The sequence below is a fragment of the Myotis yumanensis genome, unplaced genomic scaffold, assembly GCF_028538775.1.
Source record: "Myotis yumanensis isolate MYYU_CA2020_CCGP unplaced genomic scaffold, mMyoYum1.0.hap1 SCAF_1, whole genome shotgun sequence".
NCBI lineage: Eukaryota > Metazoa > Chordata > Mammalia > Chiroptera > Vespertilionidae > Myotis > Myotis yumanensis.
Window position 1 is genome coordinate 38,148,161 of NW_027223752.1, and position 18,503 is coordinate 38,166,663.

At 39.6% G+C, this 18,503-nt stretch overlaps 1 protein-coding gene across 2 annotated transcripts in view; it reads left to right on the forward strand.

Moving 5' to 3' along the window:
• Positions 1–327: 327 nt before the first annotated feature.
• LOC139012586 (serine/threonine-protein phosphatase 2A 56 kDa regulatory subunit epsilon isoform) overlaps positions 328–18,503 on the forward strand; it is a 65,551-nt gene continuing 47,375 nt past the window's right edge. The window contains exons 1-2 of one of the 2 annotated variants that reach the window (XM_070418728.1): positions 328–901; positions 3,007–3,167. In XM_070418728.1, coding sequence (XP_070274829.1) covers positions 3,011–3,167 — 157 coding nt within the window. In that variant the 5' untranslated portion in view covers positions 328–901; positions 3,007–3,010. Of the gene's footprint in view, positions 902–3,003; positions 3,168–18,503 lie in introns of both variants that reach the window. The other variant, XM_070418719.1, reaches the window with a different exon arrangement.

Below are 18,503 nucleotides of genomic sequence, written 5' to 3' on the forward strand. Positions count from 1 at the left end.
CACCTCCCGGGTTTAGGGAGCAGCTCTCAGGCCCGGCGGCGGCACTGACCACTCTCTTCAAGCCACCCAGCCTCCTGGCGGAAGCGGCGGCAGCGCGGCCGGAGCTCGCGGCTGCATCCGGGTCCCTCGCCCTCAGCCCAATCCTCGCTCTCCTCTCTTCCCACCCTCCCGTGTCTCCGCCCCCCCGCCGCCAATCCCTGACCGGCTCTCAGCCGCACATGCTGGCATGGGAGTGAAGGCGGGCGCCGGCCAATGAGGCCTCGCTTCCCGTTTGAAGCATCCAGTGAGTGGGCGCCGGGGGCGGGCGCTGCTGGCCAGAAGGTTCGGTTGCGCGTGTGCCATGGACTCAGCCGCCCGGTGATATTGACAATAGGAGAGAGAAAGGGGCATTGACGGGCACCCACTGCGGGTACCGAACGGCGACTCTGGCAGCGGCGGCTCCAGCTCCAGCGGCTCCTCCTCCTTCGCCTGCTGCCGCTGCGGATCCAGTCTTCCTCCCTCCCTTCCCCCTTCCCACGTCGCCGCCGCCGCCGCCGCCAGGTCCGGGGCAACGAGCTGAGGCGCCGCCCGCCGGGAATGTGAGCGAGGAGCCACCGGCGGAGCCGCAACGGGGTCGGTGCCGATTTGATGGGACGGGCCCGTGGGGGAGGATCGTGAGGCCGCCGCCGCCGCCGCCGGAGCGCTGAGGTTCAGGACCGGCCGTGAGGCCTAGAGGCGCCGCCGCCGCCGCGGAACCGGAGGGACGCCGCGCCGGACAGCCTTCGCCCCGGCTCCCTGCCGCTGTCCGGACCTCCTCCCGCAAGTCGGGGTCCCGCCACCCGCCCCCGCTGCGGCCCTCTCGCGCGTCTCCCGCCCCTCAAAGCCACAGATCATCTTCGGATTCTTCCCCAGAAGCTTCAAGGTAACTTCGTCCCTCCAGCACCGGGGTTCGCCCGCTTCCCCGCTTCCTCCCCGTCTTCCTGGGCAGCCTGCGGGGCACCAGCCTCGGGAAGGCCTGGAGTGCGGTGGACCGGGGTGCGGGAGAGAGAGGAGGGCCCGTCCCACTTGTCTGATTTACCTGCAAATGCTTCGGACGATGCCTCTCCTGCACTCTTCCCCCCTGACCGCTTTTCTCCACCTTCCGGCATTGGAGGCGTGTTCTCGGACCCCCGATCCCCCGACGGGGCGGGGAGGAAAAGGGAGATCGGGGTGGTGAGGATTCTGTGGCCGCTAATCTTCAGGGCTTGGGGCGGGGGTGGCTGGGAGCAAAGTGGGTATGTGAGCTCTCTCTCCCGACGAACCTCTTCCCCGCGGTTCTCCACCCGCCGCCGCCTTTGGCTCACCCTGAGCCGGGGACATGCCCGATGCTGAGAGGATGAGGCTGCGGGCGCCGCGGTCCAGGGCGAAACCTGTTTCCCCGGGCTTCGCCCCGCTGCCGCTGCACGTTCAGTTCTGCAGCGCTTCAGGCTTGAGATCCTTGACGTCGATTCTTGGCCGCGGACATAAGGGCCAAGGGATTAAAAAAAATTTGCTATCAATAAACCACTTTTACAAGTGGGAGATGAGGAATAAAGAAGAGATAAAAAGAGTAGTGGAGGAGCAGGATTTACTGAAATAATTGGGTTGTTACGGTTAAGTGAAATCTAAACAATTCACATGCCAGATGGGGAAAGCGGCCCCTAAATTTACAGTGTACAAATATGATGTGGAGCTTGTCGCTGATGCAGTCATTATGAAAAATTTTAAGTGATGTTCCTTCTTCTGTAGTCATACATAGGTTACAATTCCATTTTGAATCTGTCACATATTATCTAAGACTAACAGATAAATTTCCAAAAAACTTTTTTTTTAAAAAAAAAGAGAACCAGAATTTCAACCCTCAATATCATAGGGTGTTGTGTGCTTTTTTGTACGTGTGTTTTTTAATGTTTTTGTTATTTTTACTTTGTCAGAAGCCAGGTTATTGAGGTAACTTTTTATTCTTATAGGTTCAGGAAGAAACTACCTTACCCTTTCATTTAGAGATTAAAAAACATTTGTCTTAATGTTTGGAATGACGGCATTTCCCCCATATACATTATTTCTATTCCATTCTGCCATTAATCTTGCATGGAAATAATGGCATCTGTTTAAGTTGTTGGATGACATTGAGCTTAACACGTTACTTTTAGGAAATAGCCTTCATTTTAATAATTTGACAGGATTAAAAAAATCCAAAAGAACTGTTCAGTTTCATCAGTTTGATGGAATGAAAATTAATATTTGATAATGAACTTCAAGGGAGCTCAGCTTGGTTGTCTAAGTGGGCTGTGAATTTAAGTTCTCATTTCAACTTTGGTGCATGATTTCATCATAGTTTATTAAGCTTTAATAACTTAAGATGCCTTCATTAAAAAAAAAGTCTTTGAAATGATTTTAATTATGCCTTTTATGTGTTCTGTTTAAAGTAATCTAGCCTGTTCTTATTTGCAGTGTGTTGTAGTTTATCATAGCAAACACAGCCAGCACATTGCATTAAAAGTCATGCCTAGATAGTTTCAGTAATTGTAAATGTCACTTGCTGCGATACATTGGTGTGGATGCTTGAAGTAGCATACGGGTTTCAACTGCAGAGCCCATTCATAATATTAAATATCTTGGGAAAATGTATTAATGGAAGTTTTCCAGCTGCAGAATAGTTCCAACATTACTTCAGGAATCTCAAGATGAGAAGAGCTTTGTAGTTAGAAAATGAGTAGATAGCATGGAGTTCTTCAAGTCTAAATGAGCATCTTTAATGCTTATCATAGCAGGAACAGCATAATACATTAGAATTACAGTATTGCATATATGGTAGTTATATTACTTTTTTTTTCACCACATTTTTATGTTTTCTTATTGAACATGACTTAGTTGATTTTATTTGCTTTCTTTATTACATAGTCCCATTTTCATGAATATTGTATATGAGAATTTTAGAATTTATGCAACTTACATTTATGCTTTAGCCTTGGGAATATATTTATGTTACCTCTTTCTCTTCAGTAGGGATATGTCCTCAGCACCAACTACTCCTCCATCAGTGGATAAAGTAGACGGATTTTCTCGGAAGTCCGTCAGAAAAGCCAGACAGAAGAGGTCGCAAAGTTCCTCACAGTTTAGGTCTCAAGGCAAGCCTATTGAGTTAACACCTCTGCCACTGCTGAAAGGTAAGGCTCATGACCAGGTGATGGATTCCTTTTCAGTTGATCTTTTTAAAGCTATATATAATTTCCTTTTTGTAGAGTTTCATATTTGTTAAATTTTTGTGTCACAAATTGAGGGATGGGAGATTTCAGACTTGTTGAAGTTATTGGTGTGTGACCAGATACACCCTTCCTCCCTTTTAAAGAGCTCAATTTAATATAAATAGTTGTGGATAAATTAAAAAAACAAACAACTTATTATCAGGAGGATCTCTCACATTGATAAGTAGGAAAATTGACTGCCAGAGAAAGTTTAAGATGTCTGGGTCTGTATTTTTCATTTGACATTTTGATGTACACATTGTGTGCAATGATAATTTCAAATTGTACTGTCTTAATTACAGGAAGTAGACCTAATAGAGGAGATGGTACCATTAACTTACATATAAAAAATGATGTTTGAAAGATTTCATTTTTAAAAATCAAGAAAAAGATGGACAATGTAGTAATTGATTACATGCATTCTTGTTTTCAGATAGTGCAAATATAAAGTATATGTGATGATCATACTTGTTTAATAATAATTTTTCTCTTTACATTGGCATAAATTAAGGACTAGTTTTTTAATATGAACTTGTTTTTTTAAATTAGACCTTTCAACTTTTGTTTAGGTAGGTGGATACTTTTGGTTCCTTTTTAAAATTTTATCTGTTTGCTTTATGTTTATGAACAGGCATTGTTTGAAATGTGTTGAAACGTAACGTCTATGTCCTGCAATCTATCAGAATCTACCTTTGAAGGTAGAGTTTTGTCTTCCTCACACTTAAGAGGGAAGAGAAAGGGGACATGCACAACATAAGGCACTATAGTGGCTTAGAGGAAATCAAAACCTGGTTTGCTAGTTCATTCATGAACATTTATTTCTGTAACAGTTTGTGAAACCAGAAGTTATTATAGGAAAAACTAGATCGACTAGATGATACTTAAAATTTAGCTTAGGATATTTTAAGCTTGTATTTTTTTCCAAGTGAACATTTTTTTTTTAAAGGGAGGAAGATTCATAAATGAGATTCTAATATTTATACTTGAAATCAGTGGACACTAAATGAATACTGGTTATTGTAAAGATGGTATGTTTACCAGTTAGTAAAGATGAGGTTTTATGAGTTGGGAGGGGAGGGGAATATTCTGGCTAAAGATTTTGCTTAAAGAAAAAAAATAGTCTTTATGAAACTTAGGAAGAAAAATGAAGGAAAAACTCTAGGGGTAAAATTAACCATGCTTGAAATACAAAGTTGGGAGGCATACATTGGATTCTTTAGTTACTTATTTACTCTGATATCCTATATAATAAATGTTATATGCTAAGTGTCCGGTCGACCAGTTGGCTGTTCAACCAATCAAAGTGTAATATGCTAATGATATGCTTAGGCTGCTCAACTGCTCTCTATAACATGCACTGACCACCAGGGGGCAGACAGTCGACCGGTTGACCAGTCGCTATGACATGCATTTACCACCAGGGGGCAGACAGTTAACCCATCGGCTGGTTGCTATGACGCGCACTGACCACCAGGGGGCAGACACTCAATGCAGGAGCTGACCCCAGCCTGCAGGCCTCAGGCCAGCCAAGGCAGGTGCCAGCGGGGGTGGGGGTGGAGGGGAGCCCCATCACCCTGCTGGGTGGGACACCTGGCAGAGAGAGGCGTCCTGCGGCTGTGGTGGCACCAGTGGCGAGCGGGATGGTGCCAGGCCGGCCAAGGTGGATGCCAAGGGGGGGGGGCCCTTCCTCCCCTCTCCCTTCCTCCCCCGCCCCCAGTTGTCCCTGATCGCTGGCGTAGGGACCCTACCCATGCATGAATTTCATGCATTAGGCCTCCAGTTAGAATATAATCTTCTTTGGTTTAGGAACCTTGTTTCTCTTATCTCTAGTTCCTACACTAGTGCCTAGTACATAGTTGGCATTCAATAAGTGTTTGTTAGTAAATGAATGAACATTGTTAGTTGACATCTAGGTTATTAGTAATAGTAGGATAGACATTTATTTTTCTTCCCTAAATATTAAAAAAACTTTTCCCCCAAATCCAGGCCATGAAAATTTTAACTTAAAATTTATACAAAATTATAACCTTGTTTAATGAAGACTTTTTATTTATAGAGGGATCAATTTGCTGAGTATTCACTTAAACTCTTGAGAATGGTTTTTTGCTCTGGAAATTCTGCATGTTTCAAGTTGAAAATTCAGTGGTATCTTGTAGTAAGAGGGTGGAGTGGATTTCATATATGACATATTAAGAGCGATTCCTTTTACTTAAGGGGATTCATCATTTCCATTTTACAGAAGTTAAGATGTTAAGTGCAGTGAAACCCCATTTTTGTGCTGCTGTTTGGGCACTGAATCATGAGTTGATCAGATCACCAGACTTTTAAAAAATACAGTTTGAGAGAATAGCATACCTGAAGTTTATAATGGACTTTTAGAGCAGGGTTTTATGATCAAATTTTCTTTTGTCAAATCTTTTATTTTATAATGTTAGCTTTTAATATTAATTAGATTTTGTAGTGCTTGAAAAAGAACAGTAAAGTTTCTAGATTATTTCAAAAAGGCTGACTAACATAGCTCTGGTTTCTTTACCAGTGATGACATCCTCTTTTACTATTTAAAAATATTTTTCTACCCTTTGTATTTGAAGATTTTATGAAAATAAGTAGGGATCTTATTATTAGGTTACAGTAGAATTAAGCATAGGAACATATTGATTGAACAACAATTATATTGTTACCTAATATATAATAATGTATACTTAATATATGTAACATATATATTACCTAAGGGAAGCAGGTGGCCTTCCTGAGGTAAGAATAGAGGCCCTGGGGTCACACATAGGTAGGTTTCAATTTTGGGTCCACTCATAGCTATGTGACCTCTAAGCAATGTTTTTTTTGAAAATCTCCAAAATTAGGAGAGCAGTAGTATTATTTAAAAAATATATTTATTTATTAAATTTATTGGGGTAACATTGGTCAACATGAACATACAGGTTTCAGATATGGGTTTCTATGTTACAAGATCTGTATATTGCACCGTGTGCCTACCACCCAAAGTCCAATCTTCTCCTGTCACTTTATATTAGAACCCCCCTTCTCCCTCCCAACCCCTAGGAGAGTATTAGAATTTACCTCAGAGAGTCAGTGCCTTCAAGTAGGTAAAACATTTAGCTCAGTACTGGGTACATCATCGTAGGAGTTGAATATTAATTATTATAAGTATAGGAAGAACTGTGTAATAGAAAATGCTTATCAGTGTTTTTCAGTTGATTTCTATTTTTTTTAATACATTACATGGATTATTTCCATTTAAGGAAGAAAAATATGGAGCATGTATGTATAGCTGTGAGAATTAGACTTTTAAAGCAAAAAGGAGAACTAGTTCTTTTGGAGCAATCTTAGCATTACTGTTTAGTCAACATCAGTTTCACACTGACTTCTGATTTCAGGAATAAGAACTTAAGATGGCAAATGTAATTTATTTTCAAGGTAAATTCCGTTTGTGGAGAATTACTAGATAACATTTTTGTTAAATAACTTAATTGGCAGTTGTCTACTAGGACAGAGTCTCCAAACATTTTTTGTAATTGGTTTCTCCTATCCGTAAAAATAACATATACAAAGTGTCCCCAAAGATGTACACACACTTTGAATAATTATAAAGGCAATGTTTATTAAAATGCATTTCATTTTCAAAATTGAGCTATCAGCTGTTAAAGTGTGTATACATTTTTTGGGGACACCCTATATATCTATTTATACATTGCATACTTGTGCTATTACACAAATATGTAATGCTTCTTAAGAAAATACATGAACAAAGGAAGTTCTAAAGGATGATATTGAAAAATAAAATGTAAAGAATTTAATTCTTAATTTTGTACCTCCTTTTCCCTTGCTCATCCCCAATACATGCACTGGCTCTGAGCACATCCTTTTTTTGAGATCTTGCTTCTAAGAGTGAACCGCCTCTTCAGGGTTTGAGCCTTGTTAGTTTTGTAGCATTTTGTTTTTGAGCCACAGAAAGAGGTGAAGAGGTGAATGAGAAAACTTCTTTCTTTACCTTCTTGAGGTTTTTGTCCAGGTTTTTGAATTTATTGCACTTCAAAGAAACAAAATCTGAATTGAGGATTTTGCCAGTTTCAGGAGTGTCATAGGTGGTTCTTTGTCCAGGGCTCTTACCTTGCTGTTGGTGGGTGGGTTTCAGAGGGCCCTTGACCCTCTTGAAGTTCTAGATGGTATTTTATGTCTTTGTGCAGATTGACATTTTTCAGGGCAAAGGCTTTAGAGCTTTCAGCAGATTTTCGGAGGAGTTTCTCCAAAGGCTAGGGAACCGCTGCTTTGGGTTACCGGTAGGCTTCATTTTCCTCCCTCAGAGCAGAAAGAGATAACTTGTCATATAATCCCTTTCTGTAGAAAGGAGACCTCATGACAAGAGGTTTCTTCTGCATGTCTCTCCTGATTTTTAATTCTTTTTTTATGTCAGAAAGAATTTTAAAAGGTGTTTGAAGGTAGAAGTTACTGCATGATTATAGGGGGGTTGTTTGAAAAATTAAGCTAGGTAACTAGGACTACCAGTGGTAAAATTGAGTTTGCCTATGAAAAAGCATTTTCCTGGAATAGCTGGGGACCTGGAAGAAGTTGGGAGGAGAAACTCAAGTTATCTTTGCTGGTGAATAAATAGTTTAGAAGGAGAAGAGAAGCAGTGGCTGTCGGTTCTGCTGTGTGCCAGGCGATGAAATATATGAGCTTCCCAACAACACCAAGAACAGGATGTCTGCAGTTAACTGAGCCAAGTAACTTGCCCAGTCCTGCAGAGAGAGTCAGGGTTGGGACCCCAGGCCCGTCAGGTTCCAGAGCCAGTGTCTATTATGTGCGCTAGCAGTAGATGAACACAGGTGAGCATGGGAGCTAATTGCCATCTTGCTCATGTTGGGCTGGAATTATGTACTAACTGAATCATCTTACTACCTTTGGAAGGAACCTGAAAATTGCGAGGATACTGAAGTGATAAGAAAGAGAAGCAGAGAGAAGGGAAGAGCAGCCAGGCAGGCAGTAGCACTGTGGGAAGATATAGGTAGGTGGTGATGGGGAAGACTCAGGGTAGAGTAGTGGGCCTCAGTGTAGCCAAGAGGCAGGCAGGAAGGGTAGCCAGCACCTCACAATGGTGGGGAGGGGGAAGATGCTGCTCTGGACTCCTGCAGGACTCAAATGCTGTCACAGTCAAGGCCTATCAGCCACAGGGAGGTTAGGGCTTGGTAAACTGGTGGCATTCGGACAGTGGTGTCCTTTACCATTCATCTTTCCATTTAGGGGAATTAGCTTGTTATAGGAAAGGGTATAGATTCAAGTCCAGGCGATTATCTTAGCTTTGTGAACTGAGCTTGGTGAACTGAGTGTTGGAGCTTCAATTTCCATTCTTATAAAATGGGACTGATACTTTCCGAGGTGGTAGTGAAGGGTGAGATCAGGTGGGTAAACTGCCTAATGTGTGTTGGGTTGCTTAATAAATATTCCTTCTGTTACCATTCTGTTTGTCATCCATCTTTCTTGGATGAACCTGGATCTTGTTTCAGAACACAAAGTGTTGTAAGGGGAGAGATCTGGCCGAAGTTCATCCATTCATGTGGGTACCATGAAAGACTTTCATTTTATGGTGATGATATATTTTAATTTAATTAATTCGTGGTTGTTTGTGCCTGGAACACTGTTCAAAGTAAGATGGTAAAACATTAAAAAGAACATGGAGAAAATTGGGACTTGGCATCATTTCAGGAAAAGTACTGTCTTCTAATAAGGAAGATACAGGCTTTCGAATTACCCTTTTTTACCAAAGCATCCTTAGAAGAGGATATCTGGAAATAGAAGGAGGTACAACTCTGTCACATTTTATAAGGACATACAGTGAGACTTCTGAGTGGGTTCAGGCTTCTAAGGAGCTATCAAAAATTATCAGTTTGGAAGTGACAGATATCGTGTGACTTGCACGTTATAGGCATATAACACTTTCTTTTTGAATGAATATTTTGGAATCCAGGGACATTTGTAGCAAAAATGAGTTTCTTTTGAGGGTCAGGAAGCTACTTCAATCTTTGTCTCATCAAGTTAATTTTCCAAAAAGATAGTGATGCATCAAAAGGACTGGTGTTTTTACCTAATTTGTAAGCAAAAGTCAAAATGACTTGAAAGCAGATTGATACAAGGGACTTTTAAAAATGAAGGACATTAAAAAAAAAAAAAAAAAAAAAAGCCCTAACCAGTTTGGCTCAGTGGATGGAGCGTCGGCCTCCAGGCTGAAGGGTCCCAGGTTTGATTCCGGTCAAGGGCATGTACCTTGGTTGTGGGCACATCCCCAGTAGGGGGTGTGCAGGAGGCGGCTGATCGATATTTCTCTTTCATCAATGTTTCTAACTCTCTATCCCTCTCCCTTCTTCTCTGTAAAAAATCAATGAAATACATTTTTTAAAAAATGAAGGACATCTTTGGGCTTTCTGTTCTGCCCTGTCCTATGCTTCCATCTTCATTTGATCTCCATCTACTACTAATACAATGAACTGGTGTTTTTAACAGTAACCAGTCATCTAGAAATAATATTCCTTTCACTTTAAGAAACTTAAGGATATTTTAATCAAAAACAAGATGACGTTCTAAAACTTAGTTCTGAAATTTACTTGGATGTGGCTGGATATAAGGGGAGATCTGTCTGTAGGGTTTCAGGTATGAGGAACTTTGACATAACCTTAGGATGTTGAGAAAGTGTACTTCACTAACTAGGTTTAGTTTTTCCTTAAAAAACTTTGGATAGAGCTATAGTTTGTTGTGTTTAGATTTATATCTTAACATTGTAAAAGGCATTTCAGCTAATGGTGGAATTTATTTAGGCTTTTCTGGGTTAGTGGGATGTTCTAGAAATGGTGTATACTTCAGATGCCCTTGGGCTTAGGAGTAGTAGACCCTGTACTCATATTCTTGAATTATGGTGCTGCTTGAATGAAATAAATCAAGTGCAAATGCTTTTCAAGTATATATGAAGCAAACAGCAATGAAAGGAGTCTACATATGGCCTGGCTAAATAGTCTCTTCCAAGGGCCTTACATTCTAATTTTTGTAATTGTTCTGTGGGCTGTATAATCCAGTCAGTTCATTCATCAAATTTCTGAGCAGTATGATGCACCAGGCACTGCCCTCGGAACACAGTAATGAGCAAATCAAGAAGGTTGATGTTCTTCCTCTCAAAAGGTCATTATAGGCCATTATTATAGCTGGTGGTGAGAGACTGATGGGGCTGTTTACATTGTCAGGACCAAATCATTCAGGTTGGGTTAAAATTTGTCCTTGATCCTGTCCTTGTACATATCTGTAAATATACAACTATAGAATATATAAATTACCCATAAACTCCTTACCCTGTCGTGGGGAATAATATTTTCCCCTCAGGCTTGTATGTTCCAGTGTTGTACTTAAAATTTTTTTTGTTCTATGTGATGATTAATAGCATTATAATTACATTGAGATAGGCTTATCATTGGAGTTGGAATTAGAAAAAGTTCTATTGTCATGGTAATATCGTGCTTGTCATTTTATGATACTGAGGTTTCTTTGAAAATAACTGGAAGATTACTCTGAGATAGTCTTATTGTTGGATTTGGAATTGAAAAAGTTCTTTCTTCTTGTTTATGGTAACATCGTGCTTGTCATTCAATGATACTGAAGTTTCTTTGAAAACAAATCACTTAATTATTGCTTCCTTTAAAATAATATTACCAGTTTACTTTCAGACTATAAATGTGAAATGTACAAAATGTCCTTTTAAATTTAAATAAAATCCATCTGCACATCCAGCTATATGCTTTATAGGTGGCCCTGTGTTATTGAGTTTATAATCTTAAGTTTTCATGTGTTTTAATTCACTGGGTTATGAACTGCTGCTTGGAATAGTGGGGACATAATACAATAGATTGAATTCATTAAAAGAATAAATGTTTAGAAGATTAGAGCTAGAATTACTGTCAGCACCAGTTGAAGTTCATTAAATGAGGATGCAAGCAACAATAAAAGTACAGTTAGGCAAAGCAATTAACATTGGTGATGTTATGGTTACTATGAAGATTGGAAAAATAAATAATTGAAAGTATTTAAAATTTGATAATTTGAATGAAGTTAAAAATTGAATCCACCTCCTTGTCACTTGCTAATTTTAAAATTTCTCGAGCTATTATGATTTAAATTATTTTGTGTTATCTGTGCTGCCTTCTGTGGGTGGTGAAAATTGAGTGGAGTGAGTCTTTTCGTTCTCTACCAGTGCTTGAAGCAGAACTGGATTTGAGATGGTTTACATAAGAGGGAAGCCCTGACCTGTGGGAGAGTCCAACAAAATAAGTAAAAGGACTGTGGAGTTTGGAGTCTTTGACAGTTGTCCTTAAATGACCACTCTTGTATCTTAATGGTTAATGAATTTCAAAATAATTTTAGAATCATTTTATGATTAGTCAAATAATGTGCAATCTTGTGAGTGCAAGTTTATATTTAATATCAATATAGTATTGGTGAAATTATATTAAGGTTTTACTTAATGGAATATTACTATCTCTAAAGAGAATAATTTTTTCACATTAGGGTATCATAGTTATTTGTGTCTTTCTTGGTGAGATAGTCATGAGGTTTTGCTTGACTCATTTGAAAAAGATGAGAGATCAGAAACTTCTCCATAAGGTGATTTTGAGGATTAAGTTAATATAGCTAATGTTTAGAGTAGGTTCCAGATCATGGCGTTATATAAACGTTAGCTAATGTCTTTGCTGTCATCGTTGATGTTATTATTATTTATTTATAAATACTACTGATGGTATTTTAAGATCTGGGTTTTAAGTGGATCTTTTTTTCCCTTTAAGATATTTTTACTGATTTTAGAGAGGAAGGGAGAAGGAGAGATGGAAACATCAGTGATGTGAGAGAATCATTGATTGGCTGCTTCCTGCATACCCCCACACTAGGGACTGAGCCAGCAACCCAGCATATGCCCTGACGGAGAATGGAACCATGACTTCCTGGTTCATAGGTCGACGTTCAAACACAGCCACGCCAGCTGGGCTAAAGTGGATCTTTTAAAGATGATTTATTTCTGTATTTTATATTTAGGGAAGTGGCTATTTGTTTTGTAAACTCCATTAAGTCTATCATAGACTAAATTGTTTAAGTGAAACAATATATCACTATATATTGCATTTGCTAATGAACTTTAAAAAGCATTTAAAAAGTATTTTTGAGTGAAGTAACATTTGGAAGCTGTCAGAGTCAGTATACTACCAGACCCAAGGACTAGTCTAGCCAGGTGTGAGCTGCTTTGCTCTATGGCAGATGTTAAAACCTTGTGTTCACCTGTCTTCCCCAGTTGGTATGGGTGATGTGTTGGGGGAGACTGGGGAGATGGATATTTGTGATGACACTGAACATTATTACTGTGAATCATGGGGAAGGATTGTTGGTGGTTGCTAAGCGGTTGGTGAATGTTACCTGGACAGATAGGAAATAGTGGGTAACCTAACATCTTTCATTGAGTGGGAACATTGAAAAAAATTAAAGAAAGAATCTAAAAAAAATATCTAACGATGTTGCTAGGAGTTTTGCAAAAGTATCTTTGCAGCAGGTGGCTTAGAATATGAATTTTACATGTGTTAGAAATTTTTCTTCATCTGTGAGTTTTTACCTAACGCTATTTATATGAACTGAAATTATGAATTTGTTGAGCACCTATAATTTTGATTAGCAGGGAAACCTGTATTTAGTCTTTATTTAGATCTAGAAAATTTGGGAAGTTATGTTTATTACAATGTCCAAACCACTCATTTCTCATACTTACCTCATTGATAATGCATGTTGTCATTGATATGTCTTCAGATTCTATTGAGAGAAGAAAATGTATTCAACCCCAGTGGATGTTTTTCCTTTCATAATAAATTCAAATAAAATAAGTGTGAATGAAAATATTCACAAAAGCAGCATGTACATATAATTTTGAAGTAGGTATAGAATGAGGGGACCAAGGTTCCAAGAAATAACTGGTAGTTCAGAGTCTAGTAAATGTGGTTGAATTGGAATGTCAATCAGAATTCTCCTTTCCAAGTTAGCTTCCTGTGCTGGTAGATGCTTGATGTTTCTCTTCTACCTTGAGTTCTTACTTTTTATTTTAAAGATTTTAAATAAAGACTCTAAGACTTAACAATGAGAGCTTCAGTTGAGGCAGTACACTGTAGATGTATATACTGTTTGATTTCAGCTTTATTGAAGCAAAAGACAGTCCCCTATAGTTGTTCTCTCTGCCAGCCCCATCTATCTGTTAAAAAAAAAAAAAGAATTTTGACATTTATTTTTTTCTTCCCTTTGTATTTTTCCTTCCTAAGGCATTTTGCAGGTATGTTTGCTTGGGACAACGTACAGAGCTATGGCCAGGTTGGAAATATAAAGGTAGCATGAGCCGAGGCCGGTTTGGCTCAGTGGATGGAGCGTCGGCCTGCGGACTGAAGGGTCCCAGGTTCGATTCCGGTCAAGGGCATGTACCTGGGTTGCGGGCACATCCCCAGTGGGAGATGTGCAGGAGGCAGCTGATCGATGTTTCTCTCTCATCGATGTTTCTAACTCTCTATCTCTCTCCCTTCCTCTCTGTGAAAAATCAATAAAATATATTAAAAAAAAAAAAATAAAGGTAGCATGGGAGGCTAGGTAGATTGATGATGAAGACAAAGATAATGCGTGTCCAGCAGGGTAGAGTCATGGAAAGTGGATAGGTTTGTGAACCAGCCAGTCCTAGAATTCCAGCCAATTTTCCTTGCCTGTTAGGTGACCTTGGACAAATGATCTTAGAGCCTCAGTTTGCTCATCCGTAAAGTGGAGATAATATCTGCCTTGCAGGATTAGTTTGAGAGGTGATATATATGAAATGCTCAGACCAGTGCTGACACATGGTAGGCACTTGGTAATTGATAGTTGTTATGATATTTCCATCCTTGAGGTCAGGATTCATGTCCATTCATGATTGAATTCCCATGGTCTAGGACAGTGGTCGGCAAACTCATTAGTCAACAGAGCCAAATATCAACAGCACTTCTTCAAAATAGACTCACCCAGGCCAAAAACCGACTTCTGCGCATGGGCCACGAAGTTTCAATCGCACTGTACACGCGCCCGCAGGTGGTATTTTGTGGAAGAGCCACACTCAAGGGGCCAAAGAGCCACATGTGGCTTGCAAGCCGCAGTTTGCCGACCACGGGCTAGGATAAGTGCTCCCTTCACATCTTCCCTGCTCAATGAGTTCCTGTTGAGTGAAACCATCCTTTCAGTGAGGAAGGGAAATCTTCATGAGGGTGTCCCAAAAAATGTATATACGCTTTGAATGATTATAAAGTCAGTGTTTGTGAACATACAGTTCATTTTCAAAATTTAAAAGAATCTACAGAAATGAATAATTTTTTTTTTGTCAGTGCCTGTTTTCAAACTGATGACTGTTCTGGTACAGGCACTGCTGATAACAGGAAGCAATGGAATGGCAAACACTAAAAATAATTTCATTTGGTATTTGTGCACCCTCAATTTGTCTACTATTGCTGGTTTTGTACCATAAGCTTTCTCTTTTATGTATCCCCATAAAAAAAGTCTAATGGAACTTTAGGATAAATTTTCTTAGTTCAAAGCTTAGTCTGGCTTCACTCATTATTTCAAATCAGTTAAACCTGAAAAGGAGTGAAAAATTAAGTGAGTTATCAGCTGTTAAAGTGTGCATACATTTTTTTTGGACACCCTGTATATAAAATGGTGCTAACTCATAAAATCACTTCATACTCATTCCTTTTTCTTTTCTGGTTTGTATCTTAAATATTCTTTTAAAGAACTTTTTAAAAATGAAGAGTGTTTTTGTGCAGTGTAGCTGTGTAATAAACTGAGCATGGCTTTAACTACAAAGCTTTATGATTATGGCCCACTCCGGTTAGCCGAAAAGGTGCTGCTTTGGACAGAACAGAGTCTGAATCTGAAAGACTTATGATAATCAAAGGTTGCCAAATGCTTTGACAGGATCTGGGCATAAGTTTCATTTTCTGGTTTTATCCTCAGTCATTTCGGCTCTGATTGAGAGAGCTAGCAGTGTCCGGCATGTAAGGAGATATGGAATAAGTGTTTATTGAATGAATGAATGTATGAATATGGTGATTGTTCAGATATCAAAATTTAGTGGGGCCTTTATTTATTTGATCAGCTGTGGAGAGCAGAAATGGTATACAAACATTAAATGAATTTCAGTGTAGCAGCCTTGACAAAAAACAACTCAGTTCCTGTCACATCTCGGGTTTAGACCAGATAGAGATTTGCTGATTCACAAGAACTGTTGCTGGCACTAACTTGGCACTTTTGCTGCTCTCTTTGGAATACACCGTAGACAACTTTTCTTTTTTTTTTTTCATTTTTTTGGTTAATCTTCACCTGAGGATATTTTTTCCATTGATTTTTAGAGAGGGAGGAAGGAATGGAGGGAGGGAGGGAGGGGTGGGGAGAGAGAGAGAGAGAGAGAGAGAGAGAGACAGACACACAGACACAGACACACACAGACAGACACACGTTGACATTGATGTAAGAGAGACACATCAATTAGTTGCCTCCCACATGCACCCTGAGCAGGACCCTGACCAGGACCAGGGATTGAGCCTGCAATCCAGCTACCTGCCCTTGACTGGGAATCAAACCTGCGACCCTTCAGGCCTTGGGCCAATGCTCTAACCAAATAGCCACATTAGCCAGGGCATACAAAACTTTTCACTGGGCTGGAACCCAGGACCTGAAAAGCATTACCTTTGTTAGTCTCCTCTGGGTAGGTTTGTGGGGGATGTGTGAGTGGAAGAGTGAGCTGTGGGTGAGTATAATATTCTAGTCCTTTCTCTTGCTCTGGCCCCTCTTTGCCTTATAGGGATTTATGTCAGCTCAGAGACACTGGTTCTGGCTTCTCATGATTAATGAAAGATGAGTGCTATAAGAGTTACTTCTCTGGTCCTCTGTAGTTTCTCTTTCCTCCTAGCCAGATGGACTTTTTCCCTTCACTCAACCTGTCTTCACTTTTGTTTGATATGTATTTAGGACATTTAAAAAGCTTATTTTAATTCTGGCCTTAGGCAATCATAATTAAAAGGGAAAGGTTTCTGTTTGCTGTTGCAGGAAGTCTGCTCCTTCCATCCTGTGCCTCCCATCCCCTACAGTTGGTACATTTTTTAATACTCAAGAAGAAGTGAATTTTAGATTACTCATGTTTCTATCCCTTCATTAGTGAGGATAATTAAGAGGTGCAAAAATTTGATGTGGTTTGCTAAATTTCTAAGTAACAGGAGTTCCTATTTTTGAAAAGCTGTATACAGTATTTGGGAAGTTTTTTTTACTAAAACCCTCATTTCCCGGGCTCTTCATTTTGCTATACATAATTTGATAAGACTATCTGTGTCCTTGTCCTCTGTACTTGAAGGAGGTTCAGTGTATATTCTGAATAGACCTAGGAGGCCTTTCTTTGGAGAGCATATCTTCAGAAATGTAGATAATTAGGATCTGTGTCCAGGAATTTTTTTCTTCTCGAAAACTCATTTCCACATGTCAAATATAAACCAGGCCCATAAACTGTAGCCAGTGCTTTTGTTTGACCATCCAATTTCTGTTTCAGTTCCAAAAAATGTAATTTTTTCCCATCCATTAGATACTAAGGTTTTCTTTTTTTTTGAGGGAGAGTGGGGTCATTCATTGCTGTTTAGCTCATTTTGGTGAAAATAGATGAGCTGTTTCAGAAATCCAGCCAGCCAGCATATAATAAATATGTTAGATTTTTATAGAGTTTGGAAAGCTCTGACAGCAGAACACACATATAGAATGGATTTTACTTAATTTATAAGGTAGCTTGAAAGAATTATAAATGTTTTTGTTTTTAAAATTGTGGTGTCAGACATAACTTAAGAGAGAAATAGTCTGGAAGGAGATAAAAAGAAACTGTAAACAGTGGTTATCTTTGGTAAAAAGAAGTGGAAGGTTTCACCTTCTACCTTGACAATGAAAAAATTAATATAAAACAGAAAAGTAGTTGTGTCTGTTTTCAAAACTAATAAAAAGTAAGCAAACTACTGGGAATAAAATAATCCATTGAATATTGGTCATCATTGATAGGTCCTCCCTTCTCCCAATTGGTGGGCGGAGTAACAGCAAATATGATGTAACCTGCAGCCCGGAAATACCTGAGTGCCTAACCATGTACCTTATATGGACTATACATTGAACCACCAATCAGCACCTGCAAATACCCTAAGCCCTTGATTCCTAAGTATCTGAGTGCCTAACTATATACCTTATATGGACCATACATTAAGCCACCAGTCAGTGTTCGCCGAGTACCCTCAAAAGGAGTGCTCACCTGTGCATGGGTTGCTGCTCTCCCCTTTTGAGACAGCCCGGCAGGTCTTTCTCTTAATAAAGCCTGTAATCCTGGTTTTTGGCCCCAGACTGGTCTTTCAATCATTACATTAGACCTTTGTATAATCAGTTGTAGCGTGAGGAGTCCTTCCATACAGCATAAATGCTTATTCTCATAATTAATCAAATTAGCAGTCAGGTTAATAATCAAAGTGTTATCTGGTGTATGTTTGTTCTTTTATCCACCCATCATCCTATCTGTATCAGCCAAGGAAGAGAAGTCCAGTTTGTGATCTCTTCAATATTATTGGTTTCTTTTCTTTAAGGAAAGAGCTTTAATTGCTCATCTCTCTAGATTACCTTGAAAAAGCATTATTTTTGATGTTCAGCAGGAGGGTAAAGTACTTAGTAATTTTTAGAAATGGTGTGTGGGGCATTGAAAAGAGAAATTCTGTTGGCGTGAAATCTTTTGTTCTTCCTGTTTTCTGAGATTCTTATCTTGGTATTTCATTGCATAAAGAACTCAGCTCCTTGGCTGTCATACCACACTTTAATGAGCTACACTGTAATTTGTGACTTGTGCTCTCTTCTTTTTTAATTAGCTCATTCGACTAGGCAACATCATGTCCATTCTCTATGAGTTTACTTTAGAATTGAAATTTTGTTTTTGTGTAATGCCATTAGAGAAGCCAAGAGAGCTTAGTGGTTTGCATTTGACTTGAGGGATAAAAAGATATTGAATCAGCTTTTGCTGCATAAGAAACCACTCCAAAACTTGGTGGCTTAAAAACAACATCCATTTATTTAGTTCACCCTTCTGTGGTTGGGCAATTTAGGCTGGTTTCAGATGTGTGATGGTCCTGATCTCCTCTGGGCTCACTCTTT